Below are 16,731 nucleotides of genomic sequence, written 5' to 3'. Positions count from 1 at the left end.
ATGTCCATAAACAAATATAATATTCACACCAGTTTGCTTCAATTTCTTGAGGCCTACAAATAATGCACAAGTGATGTTACCTCAAAGCATCTAAGCATTTTCCTTTCTCAATCTTGCATTGTACCTGTGTAATTTGTTTCTTTCACGGGATGAGGGCATCGCTGGCTAGGCTAGTATTTATTGCAAATTCCTAGTTGTCCAGAGGGCAGTGAAGACTCAACGACATTGCTGTGGGTCTGGAGTCACATGTAGGCCAGACCAGGTAAGGACGGCAGTTTCCTTCCCTAACGGACAACAGTGAACCAGATGGGTTTTCCTGACAATTGACAATGGGTTCATGGTTATCATTCAACTCCAGGATTTATTGAATTTAAAGTCTGCCATCTGCCATTGTGGGATTCAAACCTGGGTTCCTAGAACTTTACCTGAGTCTCTGGGTTAATACTCCAGTGATAATTCCACTAAGCCATTGCCCCCCCCAACCCTAAATTTCCCCTAGAATCATATTGTGGTCTACGTCACCAAACGACGGATGGAAACATATGAATTGTTGTCCAGTTCTTTAAGTCGGGGTTTGTGAGTGGAATTGGACTTGATCATGAGCAGCCCTACCTCTCCTGTTCTTAAAAATCCTAGGGAGACTTTAGATCCATCAGGCAGCTAATGGGCTGCCCTCAGGGCTCCCATCCCATTAAGAGATGATCATAAAATCCCTACATTGTGGGAGCAAGCCATTCGGCCCATCAAGTCACACCGATCTTCCAAAGAGCATCCCAACCAGACCCACAGCCATATCCTCTCCTTGTAACCCTGCATTTCCCATGTCCAATTCACCTAGCCTGCACATCTTTGCATTGTGGGAGGAAACCAGAGCACCCAGAGGAAACCCACGCAGATTCAGGGAGAATGTGCAAACTGCACACAGACAGTTGCCCAAGGGTGCAATTGGACCTGGGTCCCTGGTACTGTGAGGCAGTAGTGCTGACCACTGAACCACCTCCGCATCCTCTGTGACGCCCTACGCCCAAGAGTTGCTGGCTATTCGGAGCTTATGATGACACTGCCTGGATTGCATCTGGCCCAGAGCAAGCACACTACCGGGGCAACTGGGTTAGGGACTCCAGGGCCGGTCAGGCAGAGCGGGCAGGCAGCTCTCCCTGAAGTGGAGAAAGGGTGGGGTACAAGACTGGGAGGGGTTGGTGAAGACAGGACGTGAGAGGTGGTCACTGTAGAGTGGCCTTGAGCGGTCAGAGGAGAGTTGCGATCAGGAGGAGGTGCCACCCAAGCTTCCAGCCACGTGGCAGCAGAATGGAAACCATAGTGGGAAGATGATGTTCTCTCTCGCCCGATCGTTCACCCCGCCCAACAGCACCCCCAACCTATTTCTCAAGGCCCCATAAAACTCCAGCCTTCATGTTTAGATGGAAATCAAGAGACCAAGATGCCCAAAAAAGTTTTATAAGTTGATGATTCATTTGAACATGGAGGTTTTATTTCTGAGGGAAGAACTTTTCGTATTTATGTAACTATTTAACTATTTGGAATGAGTTTAAACTTGTACATATTCAGAATGCAGGCACAACTTCTGTTTTAACTGCTCGAATACTTCTGTTGCTTACGCAGTCTTCTGTGTTCTCATTTTACTTTGGTTCAGAAGGTGGATTAACTGCTACTTCAATTGAGAAAATATGTGGTGCATGCAGCACTTGAGTGACAGTGAAATGAAATTGAGCTAATTAAAGTATTATTCCATTAAATCTTCAGTGCTTATGAAAACTGAAGCTTCAATTCTGCATTTCCATGTGAAACAAAAATCCTCATAGCTGCTTAATTTCATTCTTTGCCCTCTTTCCTCATACTGCCCCTCACATCTTGCAGTATTTCTGAATGATATTGAGGTGAAATGATCAGGACACTGCCCCCTCTTCGTGATCTTTTGGCCATTTATTCTTCCATTATTCCATCCAATTCAAATGAAATGCAGCTTTTTGTCTCTTAAATGTGCACAGTGTATCTTTACAAGACACATATGCATCAGAGTAATGCTGGCTCTTCTGCCAAAGTATACAGCGTACTTATTAAAAGATTGCGTACCTTGAATGGGTGCATGTTTGTGTTTCTTTGGATGACTTTGCTCTTTTGGGGCCTGGCACTTTGTGTATCTCTGCAGCTGATGGAACCAAGTAAGTGACCCACTGTTTTTTGAGTCTGCTGTTAGCAAATGTGAAATTGCAGTATAACTGCAATCAGAATAACTGATGCTTCTTGTATGACTCTCTCTCATCCAAGATGCAGTAATGCCAACCCACTTTTTCACAAATCTGTCCTGTGAGAGACCTGACTCGTCCACTTTCTGAAGACACCCTGCTGCATTCGCCAAATCTTATCTTGATTCTGATCTCAGATTCTCCTTCTCCTCCTTTGTCACCTTCTCTTTCCATCAGCACATTACTTCATTCCACCTTTTTTGTTTCTCCTTTGAAATCCTCAGCTCTACTTTACCACTTAATTTCCATTTGAAATTTCTCACTAACTAATTGTCCCCATCCTCCATCATCCTTTGCACTCATCCTTGGTGATTCATTTTCTGTTTTGACTCATCTGGTCTTCTTTCTTCGGATTTTACTCTCCTTTTATTGTTCCTTAATCTCATCCTTTCTATAAACTCTTACCAGTGTATGTGGCCAAACCTCCACCCTTTTGTGTGATGTCTCTACTCCCATTGACCCCGTCATAGATGGTTGAGACCAAAACATTGTGTTTTCAAGAAGGTGGTAGATATAGCTCGTGTGGCTAAAGGGATTAAGAGATAGGGGGAAGAGCAAGATCAGGGCTTTAAGTTCGAACAGCCATGAGTGGTTGAATGGCCTATCTTGTCTCTATGTTTCTATAAGACCATAAAACATAGGAGCAAAATCAGTCCATTCAGCTCATAAACTCTGCTGTACTATTCAATAAGATCATCGCTGATCTGATAACACTTTCTTTCCTTTTCCCCATTCCCCCCACTTTCCTTACTAATTGAAAATGTCCAACTCAACCTTCAGTATACTTAATGACCCTGTGTCTGCAGCCCACTGCTCTAAAAGATTCCACAAATTCATGACACTCTAAGAGAAGAAGTTCCTCCTCATCTCCATCTTAACTGGGTACTTCCTTTCTCTGGGTTTATGCCATCTGGTTCTAGACTGTCACACAGGGTGAAACAACCCATCCCTATCTCCTTTGTCAAGCCCCCTAAAAATCTTGTGTGTTTCAATAAGATCACCTCTCATTCTTCTAAATTCCAGTGCATACAGGTCCAAACTGTCCTCGAAGGACTGTCCCTTCATACCTGGTGTCAGCCTAGTAAATCTTCTCTGGACTGCCTCCAATGTTAGTGTATCTTTCCTTAGATAGCGGGCTCAAAATTCTTCTCATTTCTGAAGTTGTGGTGAAACCAGTACCTTACATAGTTTTAACAAGTCCTCCCTATTTTTATACTCACCTTTTGAAATAAATACCAGCATTCCATTTCCTTTCTCTTTTTGTGATTTATTCACAAAGACTTCCAAATCCATCCGTATAGTTGATTTCTGTGTTCTTTCTCCATTTAAATAATATTTAATTCCTCCAATCTTCCTGCAAAAGTGCATAACCTCACATTTTCCCACATTATATTCCATCTGTCAAGTTTTTGCCCACTCACTTAATCATCTCTATCAGCCTGTAAACTCTATTTATTAAACCCGCCACTTACCTTTCCGTTTAATCTTGACACCCACAAACTTCGCTATTGTATCTCCACTAGTCAGTAAGGGACATAGTCAGTATGTAAGAGAATTTGCGGGCTGAATTGAAGGCATAGCCAGTGTATTGTTGGAAATAAGCTTCAAAGTGGGGATTCAGCACAAAGAGGGACAGAGGTGCTTTGGGAGTACTGCAAGAAGTAAACCTTCCAGAATGAGGGGTGAGTGGCGAAAGATTAAAAAACATGGATCGGGAGGCCAAACTGCAGTGAGATTAGTGGCATTCAAAATCATGAAATGGAGGTGCTGGTTTTGAACTCGGGTGGACAAGGTCAGAAATCACTCTCCTCCAGGTTATAGCCCAACAGGTCTATTGAAATCACAAGTTTTCAGCACCTGACGAAGGGGCTACACTCTGAAAGCTTGTGTCTCCAATTAAATCTGTTGGACCATAACCTGGTGTCGTGTGATTTCTGAACTTATTCAAAATCATAAAGAGGCTGAGAGACTGCCTTCTGTGTTACATTTCTTTGATTTTATGATTGTGACAAAGTGGAGCCTGTGATTTGTGCTAAAGAAAGGTTGAAAAAAGTCTATTATTATTCCTAGCTTGTGGGAAAATACTTGTCAGGTTTGGCTAATCTACCTGGAGTGCTAATTGGAAGTCAAGTATTTGTATGGTGTTTGTTCACTTGTTGGTGCCAGCATTTCTAAAGGGAGCAAGTGAGCAGCAGGTAAAAGTGCTGATAAATACCTTCTGCACTAAAGTGAGTTATCCTAATCACCATAACCTTGAAAGAAAATCAGTGACTTTTATCTGCTCGCTTCCTTGTTGAATGTGAAGGAATGCGTATACTCTCTGATTTTACCATGTTGTACAAATCTCACCCCTTAATGAATGGGGAGATCTTGGTGTTATATTAATGTCACTGGACCTGCCAATCAAAGGCAATCTGGTGAAATTAGATTCAAATCTCATTATGTTAGCTGGTGGAATTTAATTTCATAAAACAGTAATGCAAAATTAGAAAGGAATATAAACTATGATAACTACTCATTGGAATTTAGAAAAATGGTAGGGATGGATGACTTTATTGAAGCATTCAAGATTCTTAAGGGACTGGACAAGGTAGCTGTGGAAAGGTTATTTCCCCTTGTGGGAGTGTCTAGGACTATAGGGCATAATCACAGAACAAGGGATTACCCACTTAACACAAAGATGAGGAGGAGTTTTCTCTCTGAGGGTAGTGAATCTGTGGAATTGTTTACCACGGAGCACTGTAGATACTGGATCATTAGCAATACTAATGGTCAAGCTGCAGTGTGGATCCATATGGGCTGAACAAAGGAGTTACCCAGACACAGACTTTCAATCAGTAAGGGAATGAAGAGGCAGGAAAATGGAGTTGAGAACTATCAGATCAACCATGATCTGATTCAGTTGTGGAGCAGATTCGATGAACCAAATGGCCTACTCTGTGGTATGTCTATCCTTAATTGGTGTAAAAACTAGCTGGTTTGCTACTGTCCTATCAGGAAGGAAATATTACTTACATATGACTCCAAACCCACAGCAATGTTGTTGACAACTAACTGCTGTTTGAATGGCCTGGCAAACCACTCTATTCAAGGATGATTAAAGATGGACAACAAAGGATTTAAAAAAACAAAGAAGAGAACTAACCATTCCAACTCATAACTTTAATAATTAGTTTGGAAAATATGTGGTTTGATGTTTTTAAAATTCCAAGCTGTATTTTTCAAGCGGGATCCGTTGAATTCTATCTAAATGTGAAAATTTTAAATTAGTTCCAAGCCGAAGTAATTCTATTCTTGGCCACATTACCCATTCAGACCATCAGTCAGTAGTTGACGATGTTAATTATATCTGATGCTGTTATGAGTACTTTTACAATTTGGTTGCAGAAGGTTAGGCATGAAGAGAGTAAGATTCTTAATGAGTACTTTGCGTTGGTATTCACCGAGGAGAGGAACATGACAGATGTTGAGGTTAGGGATAGATGTTTGATTACTCTTGATCAAGTTGGCATAAGGAGGGGGGGGGTAAGTGTTGAGTATTCTATATTCTGTTGATTTGTAAGTTTCCAAGTAGTTGGAAAGACGAGGAGAATCAGCGAAAATAAATTATTCAGGTTTTTGAGCAATTATCTAATATTTACCCAACTGCTGGGAAAATTTAACAGGTTGGAACTACAGACAGCGCAATATGGTGTAATAGTGTCAAGCAATTGCAGTTTTGTTGATAAATTATTAAAAATATCTGAATGCAGGCACTCATTTCAGAGTTCAGTATATATTAAGATTACAACAATTTGTCTTTATCTAACATCCTTAACATACTAAATCCCAGCATCGAGCAAAATTTGACAATATACTACATGTGGAGATATTAGAACAGATGATAAAAGCTTGATCAAAGGGAATAAATTGAAGGATCACTTTCAAATAGAATGGTTAGAAAAATCTTGGGAGGAAATTGAGAGCTTCGAACCTAAACAACTAGAAATGAATTGCTAGAAATTGATAGAAAAATGAAAATCTAGAAAGCTCTGGAATCGGTGACATGCAGAGATTTTGGAGTGTTGTAGGAAATTTTCAGAGAGACGGGGCTGATAGGATTTGAAAAAAAAATGGGAATTTAAAAAATTGGTGCAAATGAAAGTGTCGGTCAACATATACAGGGATGATGGGCGAATGGAACTGTTGCAAGCTGGGACTTGTCCAGCAAATTTTGGACAAACTCACCTTTATAGGGGTTGTCAGATGACAGGCCACTGAGTAGGCCATTAGAACAGTCACATCTAGAAATGCCAAAGACATGGATAAGGATTTTGGCAACAGGTGATCTGAGGCAGAGTGAGAAATCACCAATATTATGAAGGGCTGGTGAAGTGATTCTGGTAATGGAGAGTATCGGCATTTAAAGTTCAGTTCACTGAGACAGGTTACCAATGTTTCAGTCTGGTTCAAAATCAGGTGCTGGGGAAAGTAATATGATGAGTATATGAAGAATGAATTAATTTTGTGTAGGGGACCAAAAACACCGGCAACTGTGGAATGCATTCATAATAGCAGCTCAAAACTGTACACCGGTAGAGCATTGTGGCTCATTAACAGCAGCAAAACTATATTTGATCATTAATCCAAGTTACTGAAGAGTGTATAAGACCATGTCAAGAGCTATACCAGGCTTATCTGAACATAAGGTGCCAGCCTGAGGAAGCCACAATGCAGGATCACATATATGATAAACAATGAATTCAATGTTCCTCTGTTGACCAAGTCAAACAATCCCGTAATGGACAGATCAGGTCAAAACTGTGTAGTGTGAATAAAAGTGGACAATTAAACAACTATTGAGAGATGATGGTGCCATGAACATTCACGTCTTAAAAATGTCTGAATTAGAATCCAGTAAGTGTGCCAAAGACCAGGCTGAATTCTTTGCATGTGTCTTCAGTCAGATGTGCCAAGAAAATTATTCATGTCAGCCCCCTCCTGAGATCTCCACCAACATGGATGCCCGTCTTCAATCAATTGGATTTACAGCACATGATAGTAAGAGCTGGCTGAATGCACTGGATACGGAAATGTTTATGATCCCCGACAACACCTTATCAGGAAAATTGAACTGCAGAATGAGCCACACCGTCACCAAGCTGTCCAATATAGCTGCAACACTACACAGTGTGTGGCGTCCACAAAAACAAGAGTGTACCAATTTAGCCAATTGCTGTCCAGTCTCCGACCCTGAGTTGTCTAGAGTGGTGGAAGGTGTCATCAACAGTGTTATCAAATAGCGGTTACCTGTCAGCCATTGCTGACTGATGCATAGTTTCAGTTATATCAGGTGTGTTCTACTCAGTGAGCCAAGAGGGACTGTCCTTGACATCAAAATAGCATTTGACCAGGTGTGACATCAAAGAGCTCTTGTACAAAAGGAGTCAGTAAGAATTGGAGGAAAAGCTGTTCAAATGCTAGAATAATTAGCGTTAAGGAAGATAATGTCTCTCAGTCCTCATCACTACATGGATCCTTCATGATAGGTAACTTCTAATCAACCTGTTTAGAGATGTTATTACACACCATCAGAGCAGAAAGAAGTTCAACCTGGGTTTTCTGGCTAATTTTTCATTGTGATGGCATAAGCCAAACTATCTTCTGCTGCTTCATCAATGACCTTCCCTCCATCATGAGGTTAGATGTTAACTGATGATTGCAATGTACATTTCCTATTCCTCAAAAAATGAAATAATCTCTGCCTCCATGCAGCATGATCTGGATGTCAATCACCCTTGAGCTGACAACTAGCACGTATAATTTGGAGCAGGCAATGACCATCTGCAACAAGAGTCAATCTAACCATTATCCTATAACATTTAACGGTATTCCCACAATAAGTGTCACACCATCAACATCTTGGAAGATCACCATTGTCAACAAAATCACTGGAACAAGCAACATAAATACTGTGGCCAGTAGATCAAAGGCTGTGAGTGAGTGCCTCATGAATGCCTCTCATCATTCCCTGGCCATCTTTAACCCTGGCCACCATCTACAAGGTACAATTTAGGAAGACGGTGAAACATTGTCCACATGCCTGGATGATCATGGCACCAACAACAGCACCTCCAGCAAAACAGTGCATTTGATCAGTACCCCCTTCACCATTCACTCCCTACACCACTGCCACAATTTAATTTAAGTTTGTAATTTTGAATAGATGCATAAACTCTTCAAAGCTTTTGTAATAGCATCTTCCAATCCACAGTCTCGAGCAGCTAAGGCAAAGGGTGAATGTGGACGGGAATAACGCCACATGCAAGTTTGACTCCAAATCGCACATCATCCTGGCGTGGAAATGCTTTGCATTGCTTTGCCTCTTTGTTTTCTGGAATCCCATCCCTAAAGAAGTGCAGGAGTTTGTTTCTTTATTTTGTATCTTCACACTTTCTTGTTCCCTCTGAGCAAGAGTTGCAAGGATTTGTCAGCTCTGTACACTGCATCGTCATCTCTCCTTCTGTAGCTAGTTAGTCCTGGAGGAGGACTTGAAGTTAGAGCTTCTGGAGTCTAGTGATGTTGCCTGAACCACAAGATGTCCATTGTGGAAGTAATTTTACCAGATTCACACTAGCAGCTCAAAAAGGTGGCTCGCCACCATCTTCTTCATGGTAATTATACACTTTTTGCATTCTGCCAGTGTGGTACGTTGTCGTGCTGCAAGTTTTCTCAAAGGAAATGCTTGCCTAGGAGGATTTATGAAACTGTTTCTCTTCTTCTTTTGGCAAGCATTTGGTTATCTAATAAAGTCTCCCATGTACTGTGCTGTAATGGCCAAGATTTAATGCTCTGTGTACAGCATATGGGAGCAGGCATGTTCAGCAGTTATAAACTCACCACCCCAAGCATCTTGGTGAATTGTGGACATTGACACTGAGGTCTGATCACATTAGAAGCTGCTGGCCAAGCAGAGGCTGATAACATTTGGGTCCTCAAGATCATCACCACAGGCCCAGGGTTTAGTGCGTAAATGACAAGAAGCTAAGTGTTTCTCTTTCAGGTCTCTCCAGTTTCTGAGTTAAGGAGGCTTGGTGGCAAGAAAAGGAGTAACCCCCTAGATATTCCATCCCTCATTGACCTATACAAAGCAAAAGACTGGAGCTAAAGAATCCCTATTTCCCTGCCAACCTGGCAGGCAGATTTCTCTGAGAATCCAGTCACATTTCCCACCAGTCCAAAAAGTCATGTACTTGGGCCTAGGGATTTTACATGGCTGTTATTTAACCATTTAATTACTTTAATTGGAGACGAGTGCAAAATGTTGTCCATGGATCCTTTCATCCAATATTTAATTGCTGAGACATAAAGAAGGGAGCCAACTTGGCCAATTATGTACTCTTCTCACCATCTTCCTTGCCAGGCCCATGTAAGCAATAAACACTCCTTTAAGGTTTGCATTGGCTTTCTGAATTAGGCCTTAATTGTCTTTTTTTAAGATTTATGGGAAGGAGGAAGGAAAGGATTGAGCAATAATAAAATGAAACAGGCTGTATTCAGATTATGAATTCTACTTGGATCACCTGCCGATTTCTTGAAGTATAATAGATATGTAGATTTGTTCTCAGTTTCTTTGTAAGATTACACCAGAGGTTTCTAATAATTTGATATTCTGTTTCCGTGCTTTGCATGTTTTTAACCACAAAATGAAATAGAATATTTTCTTGCTGATACAATCACTGCAAAACAATCCACCAGTTTTTGTATTATTCATATTTACTAAAGAATGTCCTTGAATCTGCTTCCACTCCACCATTGTATGATGGAAGTCTAGAAAGAGAATTACAAAAGCATGAATAAACAGTGTTGCTGATGAACTATAAACATCTGCAAGGAATTTTGCAGCCAAACAAATGAAATGCAGACCATCAAAGACTTTCAACAGTTCACATGAGTTGTGGGGAGCTGCATGAAAATATCATTCTGGTTTTGTTATTGAAAGTACACAACTAACTCTGTAGTGTTGCAGGAACATGTCATCTTTCAACTTGGTATTTCCGTCACATTCATGTTTGTTCAAAATCACAGTAGTATTTCTAATTCTTGTACGCTGGTGTATAAATTTCAGTCCCAGAGTTGAAATTGTTTGCAAAATTCTAAGAATTCAGCCCGTGATGTGAGCCATAGACTCTACTAGTCCATAAATTGGTCATCCAAGAATTTGATTCAGACACACCTTTTTCAGTGCTGTTAGTTTTGTGTCCCTTACTGTCAAAAAGCTCTTTGCTTGGATTTATTCAAGTTGTGTATGATAGCATGAGCTATATTAAAAGCAAATCCAACCTTCTTCACCAGGAGACACTGCGTAGAAATAATGGCATTCATTTAGTTTTCTAAGTTTGTATTCTTGTTTTCAAATGTAAAGATTGTAAAGTTTTTTTTTTGTAAATCCTTTTTAGCCACTGCTTTCTTCGGATTCTAGTTATTATCCCTAAACCAAATCTACTCACATTGCTAATCAGTTTGACTATGTGCCCATCAATCACTGTTAATTTGACATCAAAAAGGAATCTTTAAAATGTGGGCTAAAAGCAAATACCATTCTTAGCTGTTTAATTGAAAAATACGAGAAGTATTATACATATGGTTAACATTTAAGTGGCGTTTTTTAGCTAATTTTGCTAAAAAGGATTTAGAACATCAACTTCCAGGTCAAACAGGAACATGTAATGTTAATTAGCTTTAATACCAAAACAGGAATAATTTAATATATTGTGCATTTTATCAGCTGCACTGCCACAGTGTTGCCAACATGATCTTTTTTTCATCTTTCCAATAGCATTTATATGAGGGTTGTTATAAATGGACAGTTCTACAAGATGGTTGACGTAAACTTCTTTGCAATAAAAATCTTCCAATGGGCATTTACATCACAAGTCCTTGTCATTTTGTGGCTGATACTTTGTTTAAAAAAGACGTTAAATTGGTCTGTCCTTTAAAATTGTCTTGTCTGTCATAAAGTAGTGTTTAAGTGGTTGGCAACGCTGTATGGTAATCATATGGAGCTAGCTGGAGTATTGAAATGTTTGCATGAGATGTCTTGCATATTTTGAACAGTCACTTAATTTGTTTTTTAAGTTCACATTTCTTCGTTCTTCTGTCTTTAACACTTCTCCTCCCCCTCCCCCACCCCACCCCAATGTAGCAACTTCGAAGGGCGGATGAAGCGAAAGGAGTTGCTAGTAGAGGCGGATCTCTCAAAGTAAATATGTTCACAAACTTTCTACAAGTTTGTTTACAGTTCTCTCTTTCTCAAATTATGCTTTAGCATTTTGTACTTGCTTTCTCTTACTTGCCTCCCATTTTTTTCCCCAAACTTGCAATTTTTGGCTTCGTTGCTTTTCATATGTTGCAGTCGTCCCTATATAAAGATTGTTTTCACATTGTGTTTAATGTTATTTATTTATGTTTAGAAATTGAAGAAAATGTGGTGTTCCTATTTCTCTGTTATGTCTTCTCTACCTTTCCAGCTTATCTGCTGTTTGATAGTTTGTATCACAAGCCCTTTTCATTTGTTTTATTTTCTGATATTCTCATGCAGCTTGTTTACTAAATGAGTGTAAAGGATATTATTTTAAGGTACATCTGTTTCATGTAACAAAATCAGTAGATTACTTATTAGACATAAAATTGTGCAGCTGCTTACGTTATTTGTCAGCAGTAGGTTTAGCACCTTGACATAATTTTCCTCATTCCCTGAACCTGAAGATTATCAAAACTTAAAGCTGCAATTTATTATAGAAAATATTTATATGATTTTTCTCCAGACACTAATTCATTGTCCCTTTTTGCCTTAGCCAAATGGCTTGGTAACCAAACAAAAATAACAGCTTGATATTTGTTAAATAACAACTCCATGTTGTTTTATGATCATACGCAAATGAAAATGCTCAGAAATATTATCATCGCACCCACTTATTTTAAATTGCTGAAATGTCTTTGTCTGACCATGGTGTTTCATGGGTAAACTTCTGGGGAAATAGTGATGGCTCCAGAGGGTAGTGCAGAACCATTCCCGTTCAGATTAATGTGATAGCCCCTCCTTGTCTTCCATGCCCAACTTGTTGAAATTAAATTGATTTTATGACCTCAATGAATAACGTTGATGTGCTGTGTTGATTATAACCAAGTGGATTTCCAAATATTAGAAAATGCTCATTAAAACTCAAGGAGAACTTCCAGGATTAAGATGATGCAGTGCACCATAGTGCCATTACATCATTGGTTGAGAGTGATGTTGTGAGAAGTGATTGAAAGAGCACATTTAGTTAGTTTTATCAGGTTGTTATGGTAGTAAAGATTCACAAAGAAAGTGTATTCAGCTTGGAATTTTCAGTAGCAGTTAATTAAGAGAACATGCAGCTTGTATTTCACTATCTTCTTGACCATTTATTGAATGAAAGGCCCTGTGAATGCTGTATCCACTTGCATGCCATCTCAGTCTCAACAGTGTAATGCAGAGGAAGTGGAATTTCAATTATAAGTTAATGTGATTTTATGTACAAGAAAGACAAAGATATTTTTAATCACAACTGTTTATACATTATGAGAAAGAAAGCTCAGTGGAGAATGGCTAACACAAGATGAAACCAAGATAACAAAGTGTGGAGCTGGATGAACACAGCAGGCCAAGCAGCATCTCGGGTGGTCCGCCTCCCCTTCTTTCCCTATTTATTCCAGTTCTCTCTCCCCATCCTCCTCTCTGATGAAGGGTGTAGGCCCGAAACGTCAGCTTTTGTGCTCCTGAGATGCTGCTTGGTCTGCTGTGTTCATCCAGCTCCACACTTTGTTATCTTGGATTCTCCAGCATCTGCAGTTCCCATTATCACAAGATGAAACCATATTCTTTACAGCAGAGAAGGCAAAAAAGAAATTTGATGGAGATGTTCAAGATCATGAACAGTTTTAGTGAAGAAGAAATGTTTTCTCGTGACCAGAATGGTCAGTAACCAAATTTAACATGATAGAAAGAAGAGCCAGAGAAGACATGAAGTGGTATTTCTTTTACACATGAGCTATTGCCCAAAATGCTTGTGGAGACAAAATCAATCGTGAATTCCTAAAGAAACTGTATAAGTATCAGAGAAAAAATTCATTTCTGAGGCTGTGGAGACAGAGCAGGGAACTATGAGTAATAGGATAGCTCTACTAATAACCGACACAGGGTGTGATGAACTAAATGGTCTTTCCTATTATGTATCTAGCCATGATTCTAAATTTTAAAGAAGTTAGAAGTGTGAGGAAAACCCATACAGTGTTGAATATTATTATTGTTAGTGTCACTTTTCCATTTGATAGAAATCTGGAACATAAATTTTGCCCTTGCCTGTGTTTACGTGATTTGGAATTTTCAACATTGCTGATTGTAATAATTTTCAAAAATGGTTTGTTGAGGTCATGAACTGAGACTTCTGTGTTGTGCAATTCACATTTTTGAGGACACTCCTAAAATTAAATCTAGTATGAAAACTAAGATATCACATTGAAAAATTACTCATTTTGCTGATTTCGTTTAAATATTTACTTGCGCTTCATTAACCTTGTCTGATTCCGTTTATTCTTCTGAGATATCCCTGGATCGTTCACAACAGTCTACTCCCATTTCAATTGCGCAGAACCTCCTGAATGCTAGGATATGACATCCCAATTGTAGCTGGCTAAACTAAAGCATGGAAGCTAAATTTCTCATAAAATTAACCCACGTATATATTTTTAAAAGCTTTGACTGATGGAAATGGCTGGAGTGCACTAACCAGATCGTGAGATCAGATGATCATAGAAATATTTCAGTTTACTGCTACCTAGTTCTCTAGCAGCCAGGTATCCAGAATAACAGCAGCCATTTTAGCCAGAGGGCATGCATGATCTTTCTCATTGCTGACAAACAGGAGGCTGGAAGAACACAGCAAGCCAGGGAGCATCTGGAGGATCCTTTCCTGCAGATGCTGTCTGGCTTGCTGTGTTCTTCCAGTGTCCTGTTTGTCTACCTGGGATTCCAGCATCTTCAGTTTTTTTTTGTCTTTCTCATAGCTGTCATATTTAGATCACAAAACCGCATCTGTGTTTTACTCCCTTACCAAAACTTTTTTTTAATCTCAGATGGATGAGAGAGTTTAGTTTGCCTCAGTACAATTGTTAATTGTATGATTCTTTCACAAGGCTATAAGGAAATGACATGAAGGAGCAATGTACGCCTGCGTTCTTTAAATTACAGAATATCATTGCTGTTGCCATCTCATCAACATTCCCATTTTATGTGTAATTAACCTGAGCTGACTATTGCAAAGCGTGAGCATCAGTATCTTAGCCTTCGGGAACATATTGGATGAGCATATGTAATGGAATCATTACTGTAATTGTCGCTGCACATGCATTGAATGAAGACAAGCAAGGCTAAATTAGGATCAGGATTTAGTTGGTCTCTCTCACTTGAATGTCCCACCAGAGCATACAAAAGACAAGTTGGGAATCTGAGCTATGCTGTTCAGGAGGCAAGTGATCTTGACTAGCATTAATCCAAAGCAAAGAAGTTATAGAAGAAGTAATGGATACTATAGGAAAGTAAACCATTTTTGATCGTTGCAAAATTAAAAAGAAGCCTGCTTTCAGGTGTAGATGATTGCATTTGTCACGTAGCTGAACTTGATTCATAGCCTAATGAAATTTGTTTTAAGCTTAGTAGCATCTACAGGAGAGTTACAAAAGGACTTATGCAAGTCCCCTGATGTTATAGTTCCATCTGGAAGTTTGAAATTGGTGTGGATCCATTGACATTGATTTCCACTATTTAACAGCCTTCCCCTTCCAATTGATTTGGAATGGTCTTATATTCATACACCTTATCAATTATGAATGGCAGCATCTATCTGAGCATGGCATTTACAAAAAGTAACAAAAATGCCCTAAAAATGGTTTTACTAGCCACAAAATTGTCCCAAGTATGCACTGTAATTCATTGCAGCTTTAAGCAATTGTCCAAAAAATTCCTTAATGAACAAGTTTGAAATGCAAGTTACAGGTTTTCAAGTTTAATTTCTTCCAAAGGTGGTGAGGAATGTAGTATTAAATGAAAGGACAGGTTGTTTAAATCATTTCTTGATGTTTACATATAGCTCCATCGAAAGCTGGAGGAGCTCAGAGATCAGCTAGAAGGAAATGTGAAAGGAGGCTCTCTCAAAGTAAATATATAATTTTACCTGGTGATGTTTTTCTTCTGCTGGCCGATAACACCAGCTCAAATATTTTGCTATCATTCTTTTTCTCCTCCTCCCCTCCTCTTCCTTCTCCTCCACAACAGGGGTTTCATTAGGATTGAGGCTGGAGACTGAGGACAAGGTCTTAACAATGAGTTATCAATTTGTGTTACCTATCTTGCAGAAATAAATGGTATCCATTTTGTTTGCTCTATAGTGGTAAATTTGGAAATGTAACATCAAATCTACATGACAGAAGTCTTAAAATAAATGCAGTTTCCATCAGACAATTATTTTATTCCACTTTTGCATCTTTAGTGATCAGTATTGAAGTATTTGAAGCATCAAGTCACTCTTTCAGGTTTGTAAAGAATACATAACGTCTCTTCACAACAGAGCTAGGCAACTGTTATGCAGATTTGATTGTTGGTACTCCTGGCGGTACTGGGTTTCTCTTAGCCTTTGTTGAAAATAACCCCTTTACAACACCTTCAACTAAGCAGCCAATTTTGTTTTATTTGATTGTTCAAGTCTTCTGAAGTAAGATCTTAATAAAATTTTATGAAAACTAATCTGAACCACAAATGGTGTGAAATTCCTGCGGGAGGGTTAGAAAGACTCTTTCTAGGATAAAGGTAACAAAAATGATACAGCCTCTTCTATGTTGGCATCAGCTCGTGTTATTTAAAACTCAGATCTCACATAATTTACCTTAGCCGCCACCTTCAAGAGAATACATATTAATGAAACCCCTGCCTTCTGCCTCAGAACTGGAACCACCAATGCAGAGAACCTCTTCAGACCCTGACTCAGCACCTCTTCCTCATTAACAGTGTTTTCTTTTCCCTTGCTGCACAACCAGGCTGAGCTCTCTTCATGCACACCTTCTTATTGTGCTACAGAGGTACACTGCACGTGTTCTTGCATCATAATGCACAACTGTGTTGCTTTGCGCCCTGCTCCTGTGAACACAGTATTTACAATTCTGCATGTTGCCTTTGATGATTTTTTTTCTGACTTGGAATAAAATGTGCAGTGTTGTAAGGGTATAAGAATTGTGGGGAGGAAGAGAGCGGAGGGATTTTTTTTAACCTCCAAACATTTGCAATTCTTTGGCAGTCTTGAGTCAGTCTTAAAATGGCAGTATAAACTGTTAAAGGCTGTTAGGGAATAAATGGGAAAAAATTAAACACAAGTCTGGTAAGTACCCAAAATATAAGACGTGGGGTTTA

At 39.3% G+C, this 16,731-nt stretch overlaps 1 protein-coding gene across 25 annotated transcripts in view; it reads left to right on the top strand.

Moving 5' to 3' along the window:
- The window catches only part of LOC125455410 (gephyrin), a 475,974-nt gene that overhangs the window by 298,812 nt on the left and 160,431 nt on the right, over positions 1-16,731 (top strand). For 9 of the 25 annotated variants that reach the window (XM_048537305.2, XM_048537298.2, XM_048537311.2 and 6 more), the window contains 2 exons: positions 11,452-11,508; positions 15,419-15,484. The exons of 6 other annotated variants lie outside the window; for them this stretch is intronic. In XM_048537305.2, the coding sequence (XP_048393262.1) occupies positions 11,452-11,508; positions 15,419-15,484 (123 nt within the window). Of the gene's footprint in view, positions 1-11,451; positions 11,509-15,418; positions 15,485-16,361; positions 16,404-16,731 lie in introns of all 25 variants that reach the window. 10 more of the 25 variants (XM_048537310.2, XM_048537306.1, XM_048537317.1 and 7 more) reach the window with 3 other exon arrangements.

The sequence above is a fragment of the Stegostoma tigrinum genome, chromosome 10 (assembly GCF_030684315.1).
Source record: "Stegostoma tigrinum isolate sSteTig4 chromosome 10, sSteTig4.hap1, whole genome shotgun sequence".
Classification (NCBI taxonomy): Eukaryota; Metazoa; Chordata; class Chondrichthyes; order Orectolobiformes; family Stegostomatidae; genus Stegostoma; species Stegostoma tigrinum.
Note: the sequence above shows the minus strand (reverse complement) of the source record. Positions and strands in the feature narration are given on the sequence as shown.